Raw genomic sequence first — 12,626 nt, forward strand, 5'->3', positions numbered from 1 at the left:
GTCTCGATCAATTTCCTCTATAATTTGGGTTAAATCTGTATACCTAGATTTTGTTTTAGCTTTTCCTGATTTATTCGCCATAATTTAAATATATAAACTTGTTGAAAATGCTATTGAATATGTACTGCTATGCGTAACACTCGTGGCTCCGTCAAGTAGGATTTGCAATGGCGAAGGAACCTCTTTTACGACAGAGTTTACGACAAAGGCTGGTCTTCGAATGTATAACCATTACATATTGCCGTTTACCTCAGCTCATTGTTTATCTTCCAAGCTAGATTTCAATAGGATCAGTGGTCATTGGGCCAAAATACAGTCAATCAACGATAGTCCGGTCCTACCATTGGTGCGCAATGAGGTCATTGATTGGTGTCTTCAAATCGTTTTTGTTTCGGTCAATACGTCCCGGGAAAATAACCATCATGTATGGTTGTGTTAATAACAACCAGAGGATTGCAATGAAACCAACCATGACTGGATAAACGTTTGTTTAGTGTGTGTAAATACCACGAACGCTTCGTCCAAACTTTAATGAGACAGAAATCACGACGCAACCGGTTTACAAATGTTTTGTGTTAGGCTATAAAAATTGATTTTATCAAACAAAACGAACATTCACTGGGTAGTTAGGACACTTGGCATTGCCACCAGAGGAAGGTCTTCAATGATAAGCGATTTATTTTATTGTTATTTCTGACTTTCGTGACGCTAATGTTTGGTTGGAAAATGCTAGTAATACTTGTGTGTGTGTGTGTGTGTGTGGGGCGCCGTCTTCAGAAAATGTTGCTTTTGCAAACACACACAGGCATAGAGGCCTATCGATGGGATATGACCTTCTGTTAAGAGAGCAGGGGCTAGATTGGGTGAGCACAATACTATGCCACCTATTGCCCTGCCAATTCTCTTCGCTCGGAAAACGAGTAACCACTGCGAATTATAACTATGGACAACTTCTCGCTGTTCCCATGAAAGATGCATGGACACTGCTGACCTCATGCCAGGGCAGCGGAGTATCTCTTACACTCCACCACAACGCTATATTATTTTACAACGCATGGTCAGGTTGTATACCTGTCATATAAGGACGTTTTGATAACATATTTCTAGCAGCCAGAAAAGGCTGTCTATCTGGTTGTCATCTGGTTATATGACATATTTTTTCTCAAATTTTCAAAATCATGAAAAAGGTATCTTTAATTAACTGGTTAAAACAGAGATCAGGTAGCAACACATCTACCACGGTGATCCTCAACACTGAAGCTCCCCAGGGGTGCGTGTGTTCAGAGGAGACTGTGTGAATCAGGCCTTCATGGTCGAAATTTCTGCAAAGAAACCACTACTAAATGACACCAATAAGAAGAAGAGACTTGCTGGGGCCAAGAAACAAGAGCAATGGACATTAGACCGGTGGAAATTTGTCCTTTGGTCTGGAGTCCAAAATGGAGATTTTTGGTTCCAACCGCTGTCTTTGTGAGACGCGGTGTTGGTGAACGGATGATCTCTGCAAGTGTATTTCCCACAGTAAATCATGGAGGAGGAGGTGTTATGGTGTGGCCTTGCTGGTGACACTGTCTGTGATTTATTTAGAATTAAAGGCACACTTAACCATCATGACTACCACAGCATTCAGCAGCAATGCACCATGCCATCTGGTTTGGGCTTCGTGGGACTATCATTTGTGTTATATGTGTTATTTCATAGGCGCAATAAGCATAAATTGCAATTATGTAAGGAATTGGGAGGCCACTTGATTTCAACATCTAAACAAAGTATAACAGTTAGTATAACAGTCTTTGGCTAAAATGCTGCTAGTGGTACTTGGTACCGCAATGCCACACACGACAAGCTGTACTTGGTACAGCATGACAAACTGTACTTGGTACTGCAGGACAAACTGTACTTGGTACTGCACGACAAACTGTACTTGGTACTGCACGACAAACTGTACTTGGTACTGCACGACAAACTGTACTTGGTACTGCACGACAAGCTGTACTTGGTACTGCACGACAAGCTGTACTTGGTACAGCACGACAAACTGAGCATGAATTTTCCAGGATCAATTTTCATTAATAGTGCTGTTTTAGTAGTGTCTGCTTTGCATGCAATTTGAGGAGTTGAGACATAAAAAGGGTATTGTTAGAAAGGTTAACAAATAATGTCTAAATGTCTTTCAGTGTCCTTATGACTGATTTTGTTGGACCAAACCTCAAATGCAAATGGCGAGTTGAAACCGCTTGTCAGAAAGGAAGAAGTGATCTTTCACCTTTGTTGTTGTGAGTGGCAGGGAAAGAGGCTTGGCGTTTGTGAGTAAATGGGAAGGTGTGCAAAGCACAGAATGAAGTGAAAGAGATGAGACCAAAAAGACATGAGAACAAGTGGACATAAATGCTCCTAAAAACAAGACATTTTTGATGGGGTAAGACAGTCGATCCAAGCTTATGAGCCATTTGTATATAGGTTGTATTAGTTTGTATTAATTTTAAAGTCCCAAAATGGATGTACCAATCACCAACTTTTGCTTTAATTGTCCAGCCCAAAGCATCACTTATCAATTCAGATCAGAGCAGTTCAGTGAGATAGGAAGTGATAGCAGGAGACTCACTGTGTTGAAGTTGGGGAAGAGTCCCACTGCTGATGTGGTGTCCACCGGGAAGGACATGAAGGACTTCATATCCAGAGTGGACTGCATCATAACAGGAGGGTTCCGCACCAACGCCGGGAGACAGCTGCTATGGAAGGCACTTCCTACAGAAAGAGAGAGAGAGAGAGAGAACGCAATTTAGCAACAGTAGAGAGAGATAAAGCGATAGAGAGTGGAGGAAGAGACAGAGAGAAATTAGATACGTAAATGTCTTCCAAACTCACAGGAAACCATGGTTATATCTGCAACAGTGCTTGCACACACATGTAATTCATTCCTACGGACGGCATCAAGAGGACGGAAGAAGAGGAGATGGAGCGTGGATAAGTATTTTATTTTATTTAACCTTTATTTAACTAGGCAAATCAGTTAAAAACACATTCGTATTTACAATGACAGCCTACAATGCTTTAGACCGCTTTGGATGCTTTGGATCCCCTCACAGACAATCATGTCATACAGTACGACGCACCAAGGGACTAGAATGCACCTGTGCTGAGGCAGCATGGTAATTCTGCGCCCACTTAACAATTGATACAATCCCACATCAATCCAGTCGAACATACATGCTGAATCTCCAAAAAACAGTCCCACTCAAAATAACCCAACACATCATAGTATATAGCATAGTACATCCATTTTAGCAGACGGTTTTATCAAAAGCATCGTACAGACTAATACACACTGAAATGTAACTTGCAATATCTTATAATAACATTGTAGTTCATAGCTCTTGACTTAGATCATCACATAATCCATTATTGATGATGTTTAAGCAGACAGAATTCTATGAAAGCGTATAACTGATGAAATCCAATTAAAATGCAAACGACAACAATAAATCAATAATGAGTTTGCAATTTTGGCAGCTATACATCACAACAGGACGAATACATCACAGCAGAGTTTCAGAAAACGTGTCTAACTTTATTTTCAATATCTTTTCAGATAAAAACACACACTTTGGAATGTGGTTTTGGAGGAACAGAGGATCCTCGAGGCAACGTTAAGGTATATTTTTTTATATGACCTTTATTTAAGCAAGGAGTTTATTTATACAAGGGTCTCTTTCACAAGGAAGCCCTGCATCTACAATTTCATTTGAGAAAATCTCAAATCAAATACAATATAAAACAAGTAAAATACCACACAACACACATTTACAAGAAAACAATTACATTCCTCAATAAGAAGGTCCCCAATCAATATTTTAAATTGCCCAAGCGGCACAAAAACATTCCATTGTAATGTCTTTTGTAGTTGGTTCCAGCAATGAGGTGCTTTAAAATTAAATGTGGATTTACCTAGTTTGGTGGAGACCTGAGGAACCTCAAGAGTTAAAACTTCTTAGGGATAGCCTCCTTTTTTTCAATTTCGCCTAAAATGACATACCAAATCTATCTCAGCTCAGGCCCTGAAGCAAGGATATGTATATTTACATATTTGATAGTAAACACTTTGAAGTTTGTGTAAATGTGAATTGAATGTAGGAGAATATAACACAATAGATCTGGTGGAAGAAAATACAACAACCATCTTTGAAATGCAAGAGAAAAGTCCCAGTTCTAGCAATCACTCCAAGTCTGATGGTGTCCAAAAGATGGCAGCAGTGTATGTGCAAAGTTTCAGACAGATAACTTGAAGTATGAGCGAACTACATGACATCTAGTGTGAAGTCACCCAGGTACATTTGGGCAAATCGTGAAGGAGACATTTGCATTCATATGACATTTTTCTGCAAGAATATTGTCAAATCTGTATACTTGGACTTTGATTTAGCTTTTCCGGTATTAGTAGCCATATTATAAGTTCAACATTTGCAACCAATTTTTATAACATCATAACTTTTAATATTAATTATAATTTTTGTCCAAAAGGAAAAGGCATGCTGTTGTACAAGGTTAGTAGCTACATTTTCGGACACATATAGGGTTCCCGGATACTCCCGTAACGCCCAGCTCATTGGCTATCTAGCTAGCTTTGTTAACCCTGATGGGAGCTTATTTGACAAAGTTAGAGTCGTTCAAGTGAAGACCGCCCGCGTCATCGGCATGCCATGAAGGCGTCGCTCTGTGACCAAATATAGTGTCCTATAGGATATACTACACCGCTAATGATATAGTGAAGTCTGGTTACATTCTAGGATCTCTGAGGAATACATGCGGACGTGATTTGGCTGGTTGACACAACGTTTATTAGGGTTAGATTTTCACAGATTCCTTTCTTTGCAAATTGAACGAGTGGAAATACAAAAATCGATCGCGCATGCTATATGGACCTTTTTAGAATATGAAAAATGATTTTATCTAACAAAACAACAACTCATGTTATCTCTGGGACCCTTTAGATGATAGATTTCAGAACGTTTCACCTTCAGAGGTGAATTTATCAAACCTAATGTGCGTGAAAAGTGTTTTGTTGTTAGGAGCTCTCCTCAAACAATAGCATGGCATTTTTTCGCAGTAATAGCTACTATAAATTGGACAGTGCAGTTACATTAACAAAAATTTAAGCTTTCAGCCGATATAAGACACTTATAAGTACCGACATTTATTGCTTCTCTAAAACCTGCGATCGTGACACAAGGCGCTGCATGATTTACAACTGACCCGTTGACAGGACGCCGATCCGTTCCAGGTATGAGGTGCTTTAAAATTAAATTTATAATTAAATTTATATTTTAACAGCAAAGTTAAGGTCAGTAGAGCTTAGCAAACAAAAAGGGAATACAGAAGTGATTTACGGCACTTTAATGAAGACCAGCCAACCTTTTGGGTAAGTCTCTGAGACATCTAACATTTTCCAGTTGCCTTTCCCGTTGAAGTGGATGAAAAGCATGCCGTGTCATTTAAGGGAACCAATAACTCATGCACATCTGCATGGAATAAGGTCAACGTAAAGAGTGTTTATTGAAAACATGGAGCAGGCTAACTGACAGCTTAATCCAGAGCTTTAGGTTAACGACCACAATTAGATCCTCTTTCCTAAGGTCATACCAAACTCTCGATGCAATAGAGCATCCCTCTCATCTCTTTTGATGAAATATTCATTTGACAATGTCAGGCCATAGAAAAAAAAATGTTTTGAACAAAAGCTATTGGTGCCTGAGGCTGGCCTTGTCGTTAAAGCATGTATATGATTCCTCTGCCTGCCATGGTACAAATCTCAGCATCTACCGGCCCTACACTGCAGCTCCCTTCTCTTTATCTCCCCTTCATTTCATACTATATCTGTCAAACAATAAAATATGGATGGACAGTAACATTTTGCAGGTATAATTTTACTCATTAAAACATGATTGAGAGATTATGCTCAAATATCAATATAAATTATAGCACAGCACACAAGTAGCAGATATACACTGGTCATATTAGTGATGCTGTAATCAGAAAGAAACGTATGCTAACAATCTCTTTGAACTCTCATCAATATTCAAAGCAGTGATTGCAGCTCCACAGCCAGACTGGAGAGAGACAAAAACAGCCGGCACACTCTGTTCTGAATAACATCAAGGCAATTTGAAATCTGAAATAGTCACTAAGGAAACACAATGACGATTCAAAGAAATGTTGAGCAAATTACAATACCAAAACAAAATTATTTAATGGCAGCACGCACACACCATTTTTTTAGCCTGGATAATACCTGCCAGCCTTGGACCGTTTTTCTCCACTACAACGCCAGATTCCTGCCGTAAACCCTGGACCATTGATCATCACATCTAGCTAGCTGCCACTGAGTGACCCAGCCCCGAAGCTAGCCCTGATCCAGGCGCATCTCCCGGCTAGCAAACAACATTACCACAACTACACTACCTCTTTCGCCATCTGGCCCGGCGCCCCGCCCCACCACATGTGGCCCGCAGACATATTTCCATCAGCTGTGCTTTCAACCGGTCTTTGCCGGACGACTGAGCAGACGCTTCTACTTACCCCGGACTGCTAACTTAAAACGCAGTGTCTCCCGCGTGCTAGCGTAGTAACAAATACCTAGCGGCTTGCCTTTTCATCTATTGCTGTACACTGGACCCTATGATCACTTGGCTACATAGCTGATGCCTGCTGGACTGTTCATTTATCACGGTGCCCCGAACTGTGTGTAGTTAACCGTGTGTAGTTAACCCTGTGTGTAATTAACCGACCCTCTCTGCCCATAAATGGCCATTTTACCTGTTGTTGTCTTAGCTGATTAGATCTTGTTGTCTTACCCGTTGATGACTTAGCAATCTCCCAATCAACACCTGTGATTGATTTATGCCTCGCTTTATGCCTCTCTCAAATGTCAATATGCCTTGTATACTGTTGTTTAGGGTAATCATCATTGTTTTAGTTTACTGCGGAGCCCCTAGTCCCACTGTACATGCCTTAGATACCTCCTTTGTCCCACCTCCCACACATGCTGTGACCTCACCCAGTATAACCAGCGTGTCCTGAGATGCAACCTCTCTTATCATCACTCAGTGCCTGGGCTTACCTCCACTGTACCCGCACCCCACCATACCCCTTCCTGCACATTATGCCCTGAATCTTTTCTACCACGCCCAGAAATCTGCTCCTTTTATTCTCTGTCCCCAAAGCACTAGACAACCAGTTTTGCTAGCCTTTAGCCTTACCCTCATCCTACTCCTCCTCTGTTCCTCGGGTGATGTGGAGGCTAACCCAGGCCCTGTGTGTCCCCAGGCACTCTCATTTGTTGACTTCTGTAATTGAAAAAGCCTTGGTTTCATGACAGTTAACATCAGAAGCCTCCTCCCTAAATTTGTTTTACTCACTGCTTTTAGCACACTCCGCCAACCCTGATGTCCTTGCCGTGTCTGAATCCTGGCTTAGGAAGGCCACCAAAAAATTCTGAGATTTCCATACCAAACTACAACATTTTCCGTCAAGATAGAACTGCCAAAAGGGGAGGAGTTGCAATCTACTGCAGAGATAGCTTGCAAAGTTCTGTCATACTTTCCAGGTCTATGTCCAAACAGTTCGAGCTTCTAATTTTAAAATTAATCTCTCCAGAAATAAGTTTCTCACTGTTGCCGCCTATTATAGACTCCCTCAGCTCCCACCTGTGCACTGGACACCATATGTGAATTGATTGCCCCCCATCTATCTTCAGAGTTTGTTCTGTTAGGTGACCTAAACTGGAATATGCTTAACACCCCAGCAGTCCTACAATCTAAGCTAGATGCTCCCAATCTCACGGCATGCAACTGTTCAGGGAAGTCAGGAACCAATACACACAGTCAGTCAGGAAAGCAAAGGCTAGCTTTTTCAAACCGAATTGTGCATCCTGTAGCTCTAAATCCCAAAAGTTTTGTAACACTGTAAAGTCCATGGAGAACAAGAGCACCTCCTCCCAGCTGCCCACTGCACTGCGGCTAGGTGACACGGTCACCACCAATAAATCCATGATAATCGAACATTTCAACAAGCATTTCTCAACGGCTGGCCATGCTTTCCTCCTGGCTACCCCAACCAACAGCTCCGCACCCCTCGCAGCTACTTGCCCGAGCCTCCCCAGCTTCTCCTTCACCCAAATCCAGATCACAGATGTTCTGAAGTACTCTGGACGGTTCTGACCTAGAATACGTGGACAACTACAAATACCTAGGTCTGTGGCTAGACTGTAAACTCCTTCCAGACTCATATCAAACATCTCCAAACCAAAATCAAATCTAGAGTCGGCTTCCTATTCAGCAACAGAGCCTCCTTCACTCACGCCGCCAAACTTACCCTAGTAAAACTGACTATCCTACCAATCCTCAACTTCGGAGATGTCATCTACAAAATAGCTTCCAATACTCTACTCAGCAAATTGCATGTAATCTATCACAGTGCCATCCGTTTTGTTACCAAAGCGCCTTATATCACCCACCGCTGCGACCTGTATGCTCTAGTCGGCTGGCCCTCGCTACATATTTGTCGCTAGACACACTGGCTCCAAGTCATCTATAAGTCTATGCTAGGTAAAGCTCCGCCTTATCTCAGCTCACTGGTCACGCTAACACCCACCTGTAGCACACGCTCCAGCAGGTATATCTCACTGGTCATCTCCAAAGCCAACACCTCATTTGAACACCTTTCCTTTCAGTTCTCTGCTGCCAGTGACTGGAACGAATTGCAAAAATCGCTGAAGCTGGAGACTTACATTTCCCTCACTAACTTTAAATATCAGCTATCTTAGCAGCTAATCGATCGCTGCAGCTGAACATGGTCCATCTGTAAATAGCCCTCCCAATCTACCTACGTCATCCTAATATTGCTTTTATTTACTTTGCTGTTTTTTTGCACACCAATATCACTACTTACACACCATCATCTACTCATCATCATCTGCTCATCTATCACTCCAGTGTTAATCTGCTAAATTGTAATTACTTTGCTACTATGGCCAATTTATTGCCTTACCTCCTTATGCCCTTTGCACACTCTGTATATAGACTTTCTTTTTTTTATATTGTGTTATTGTGTAACGATTGTTGTTGGAAGGATGGTCGTAGGTTAATCATTTTTCATTTATGATAACCGGCACAAAACAAGAAAGAGTAACAAACGAGACGTACAGCTTTGTAGGGCTAAAAAGCAACAATACAAAATCAAGATCCCACACACAACAGGTGGAAAAAGGCTGCCTAAATATGATCCCCAATCAGAGACAACGATAGACAGCTGACTCTGATTGGGAACCATACCAGGCCAACATAGAAAATAAAAAAACTAGACTACCCACCCTAGTCACACCCTGACCTAACCAAAATAGAGAAATAAAAGGTTCTCTAAGGTCAGGCCGTGACATATTGACTTGTTTATTCCATGTGTAACTCTGTGTTGTTTCTGTCACACTGTTTCTGTCACACTGCTTTGCTTTATCTTGGCCAGGTCGCAGTTGTAAATGAGAACTTGTTCTCAACTAGCTTACCTGGTTAAATAAAGGTGAAACAAAAACATGCACATATGCAGGCACACGAACAGAATTTGTGTATCTCTCTCTGAGAAAGCCATCTCAGGCAATATAGCCTTACATTTCAAAAGATAGCTGTGCAAAATTCTTACTATTACTGAGACCTGTATTTGTTTGCTTGAATTTCGAATGGAAAATGGCACTGTACAACGTGATTGTCGGGAGTAGGCTACAGGATTGGAGGATTCTAAATTGTTTGCCTTCATTAGACAACTTTGTTCCAATATTTCTGTAAATCAGCAATATTTTTTCCCAAAGTAATTCGTTATGGATCCATAACTAAATGAACATCTGCATTTTTCACCCTGCCAGCTCCGATTAGTACTATTGAGCACCATTGCATCAACTCGCCATCCGAAAGTTCTATTCCCAGCTTATTGTTCAACATTACAATGCCTGCTTCGGTATTGTTGGAAATGAAACCTGCTCACGTTGTTTTATAGTTAAAATGTAAACAACAAAAATAATATTGGAATTCTGCGGTCTTTCAATTGTTTCCTATGGCGGAAATTTTGGCATGTCTGTCTATTTCGCAAAATATCTCGCAATGTGTATATTTGGACTATTTTCAAGACGGAGGCCATTTTAATCATGAGAATCTCCTCTTTCTAATTACGTAAGCCTGGGCAGCTAGCTCGGTTGTCATCAAATGCTAGCCCCTAAATACTTTTTGCCCTTGGAACGCTGAGCTCTCCCCATTGTTTTCCTATGGAGAGGCATGCCAGTCTATTTCACCAAATATCTCACTGTGTAACCTTTGTTTTTTTTCAAGTCGGGTGTAACTGGTGTGAAATGGCTAGCTAGTTAGCGGGGTGCGTGCTAATAGCGTTTCAATCGGTGACATCACTCACTCTGAGACCTTGAAGTAGTTGTTCCTCTTGCTCTGCAAGAGCCATGGCCACGGATTTTGTGGAGCGATGGGTAACAATGCTTCGAGGGTGGTTGTTGTCTTTGGGTGCAGAGGGTCCCTGGTTTGAGGGACGGTTTCAGCTGAACGGGGGGGTGGCGGACACTGAGAGGGACGCCTCGCTTTAACTGTTAAACAACACAAATTACAAATTCATTATCCTAGCATTAGCTAGCTGGCTAATAGCAATTTTCTATATTAACTTCTTGGATATAGGGGGCGCTCTTTTAATTTATGGATAAAAAACGTGCCCGTTTTAAGCGCAATATTTTGTCACGAAAAGATGCTCGACTATGCATATAATTGGCAGCTTTGGAAAGAAAACACTCTAAGGTTTCCAAAACTGCAAAGATATTATCTGTGAGTGCCACAGAACTCATGCTACAGGCGAAACCAAGATGATACTTTAACCAGGAAATGGGCAGAATTTTCGAAGCTCTGTTTTCTATTGTCTCCTTATATGGCTGTGAATGCGCCGGGAATGAGTGCGCCTGCCCTTCCTATCGTTTCTCCAAGGTGTCTGCAGCATTGTGACGTATTTGTAGGCATATCATTGGAAGATTGGCCATAAGAGACTACATTTACCACGGGTCCGCCCGGTCTCCTTTGTGTAAATTGGTGCGTAATCTTCAGCCACAGGCATTTTCTCCTGGGATTCACGAACGATATATCATCGAAGAGATATGTGAAAAACACCTTGAGGATTGGTTCTAAACAACGTTTGCCATGTTTCAGTCGATATTATGGAGTTAATTTGGAAAAAAGTTCGGCGTTTTGAAGACTGAATTTTCGTTTTTTTTTGGTAGCCAAACGTGACGCACCAAACGGAGCGATTTCTCCTAAACAAATAATCTTTCAGGAAAAACTGAGCATTTGCTATCTAACTGAGAGTCTCCTCATTGACAACATCTGAAGTTCTTCAAAGGTAATGATTTTATTTGAATGATTTTCTGTTTTTTGTGAAGAGGTTGCCTGATAATGCTAACGCTAAATGCTACGCTAGGTGCGCTAGCTGTTACACAAATGCTTATTTTGCAATGGTTGAGAAGCATATTTTGAACATCTGAGATGACAGTGTTGTTAACAAAAGGCTAAGCTTGAGAGCTAGCATATTAATTTCATTTCATTTGCGATTTTCATGAATAGTTAACGTTGCGTTATGGTAATGAGCTTGAGGCTGTATTCACGATCCCGGATCCGGGATGGCTCGACGCAACAGGTTAACTAACATATTCCTCTCAGTTGTACATGTTTTGCTTGACTCGTTATGACGTTATAACAACTTACATTTGGTTCCACCATAATGTTTTGTCAGCCATCTTTACCCAGGGACGGGTGTATTGTGTCAAAATTCATCATTGGAACCACTCGATATGATTAGTCATATAAAAATCTTGGGACCCAAATGCATAACGAGTGCTCTAACTCCCCCTTGTGGTGGTCTGGAGCAATGAAGCCATGACGCTGGGTACCTCTAAGTTCCACGGTGCAAGCTCACAACTTTTAAAGGAGGAACCACTGTACATTGCATTTCAATGGTTGAATAGGAAATTACACATTTATTTTTGTGCAGACCTTTCAATCCCCGAATTGAAATGGAAGTGACCCAAACCTACTCCCTCAATTTGGGACAAAGATGCAACAAAAGAACCCTCATCTTGCGGCCTTTACATGAGGCCCAAGAGCATCAACTGAGGGTGAAATAGTGAGAAGAGAGAAATACTTCCACTCTCTAGCACACCAAATGTGAGTGCTCACTTGTATTCAGAGTAATATTTGATAATATATAATAGAATAATTATACACGCCACTTAGCCTATCCATTTAGCTGAAGTGGCTTGCAGTACTGAGTTCATACATTTTACGTACAGTATGTACATGATGGTGATCTTTGCGGGAGTTGAACCTACAACCAATTGCTAGCGCCAAAATCTTACTAGCTTAGCCACACAAGACCACTATGCCAAACCACTATACTTCATCCTGTATAGGTAAACAGCTGACTGGTGGATAATGACTGATGTATAGTAATACAATAAAAAAAGTAGTTCAGTCTGATTTCAGACCACTTTGGGAGAGTTTCCCTTAAATTGGTGGCAAAGAACAGATTTGTCATTGCCA

The 12,626-nt window shown here is 41.3% G+C and overlaps 1 protein-coding gene across 3 annotated transcripts in view; it reads right to left on the reverse strand.

The window, feature by feature from the left end:
* Window positions 1-12,626, reverse strand: part of LOC112220188 (zinc finger protein 385B-like) — a 150,988-nt gene that overhangs the window by 59,484 nt on the left and 78,878 nt on the right. For all 3 annotated transcript variants that reach the window (XM_042324151.1, XM_042324150.1, XM_024381876.2), the window contains one exon: window positions 2,606-2,748. In XM_042324151.1, coding sequence (XP_042180085.1) covers window positions 2,606-2,748 — 143 coding nt within the window. The remainder of the gene's footprint in view (window positions 1-2,605; window positions 2,749-12,626) is intronic.

This window comes from Oncorhynchus tshawytscha, linkage group LG07 (assembly GCF_018296145.1).
Source record: "Oncorhynchus tshawytscha isolate Ot180627B linkage group LG07, Otsh_v2.0, whole genome shotgun sequence".
NCBI classification, from domain to species: Eukaryota; Metazoa; Chordata; class Actinopteri; order Salmoniformes; family Salmonidae; genus Oncorhynchus; species Oncorhynchus tshawytscha.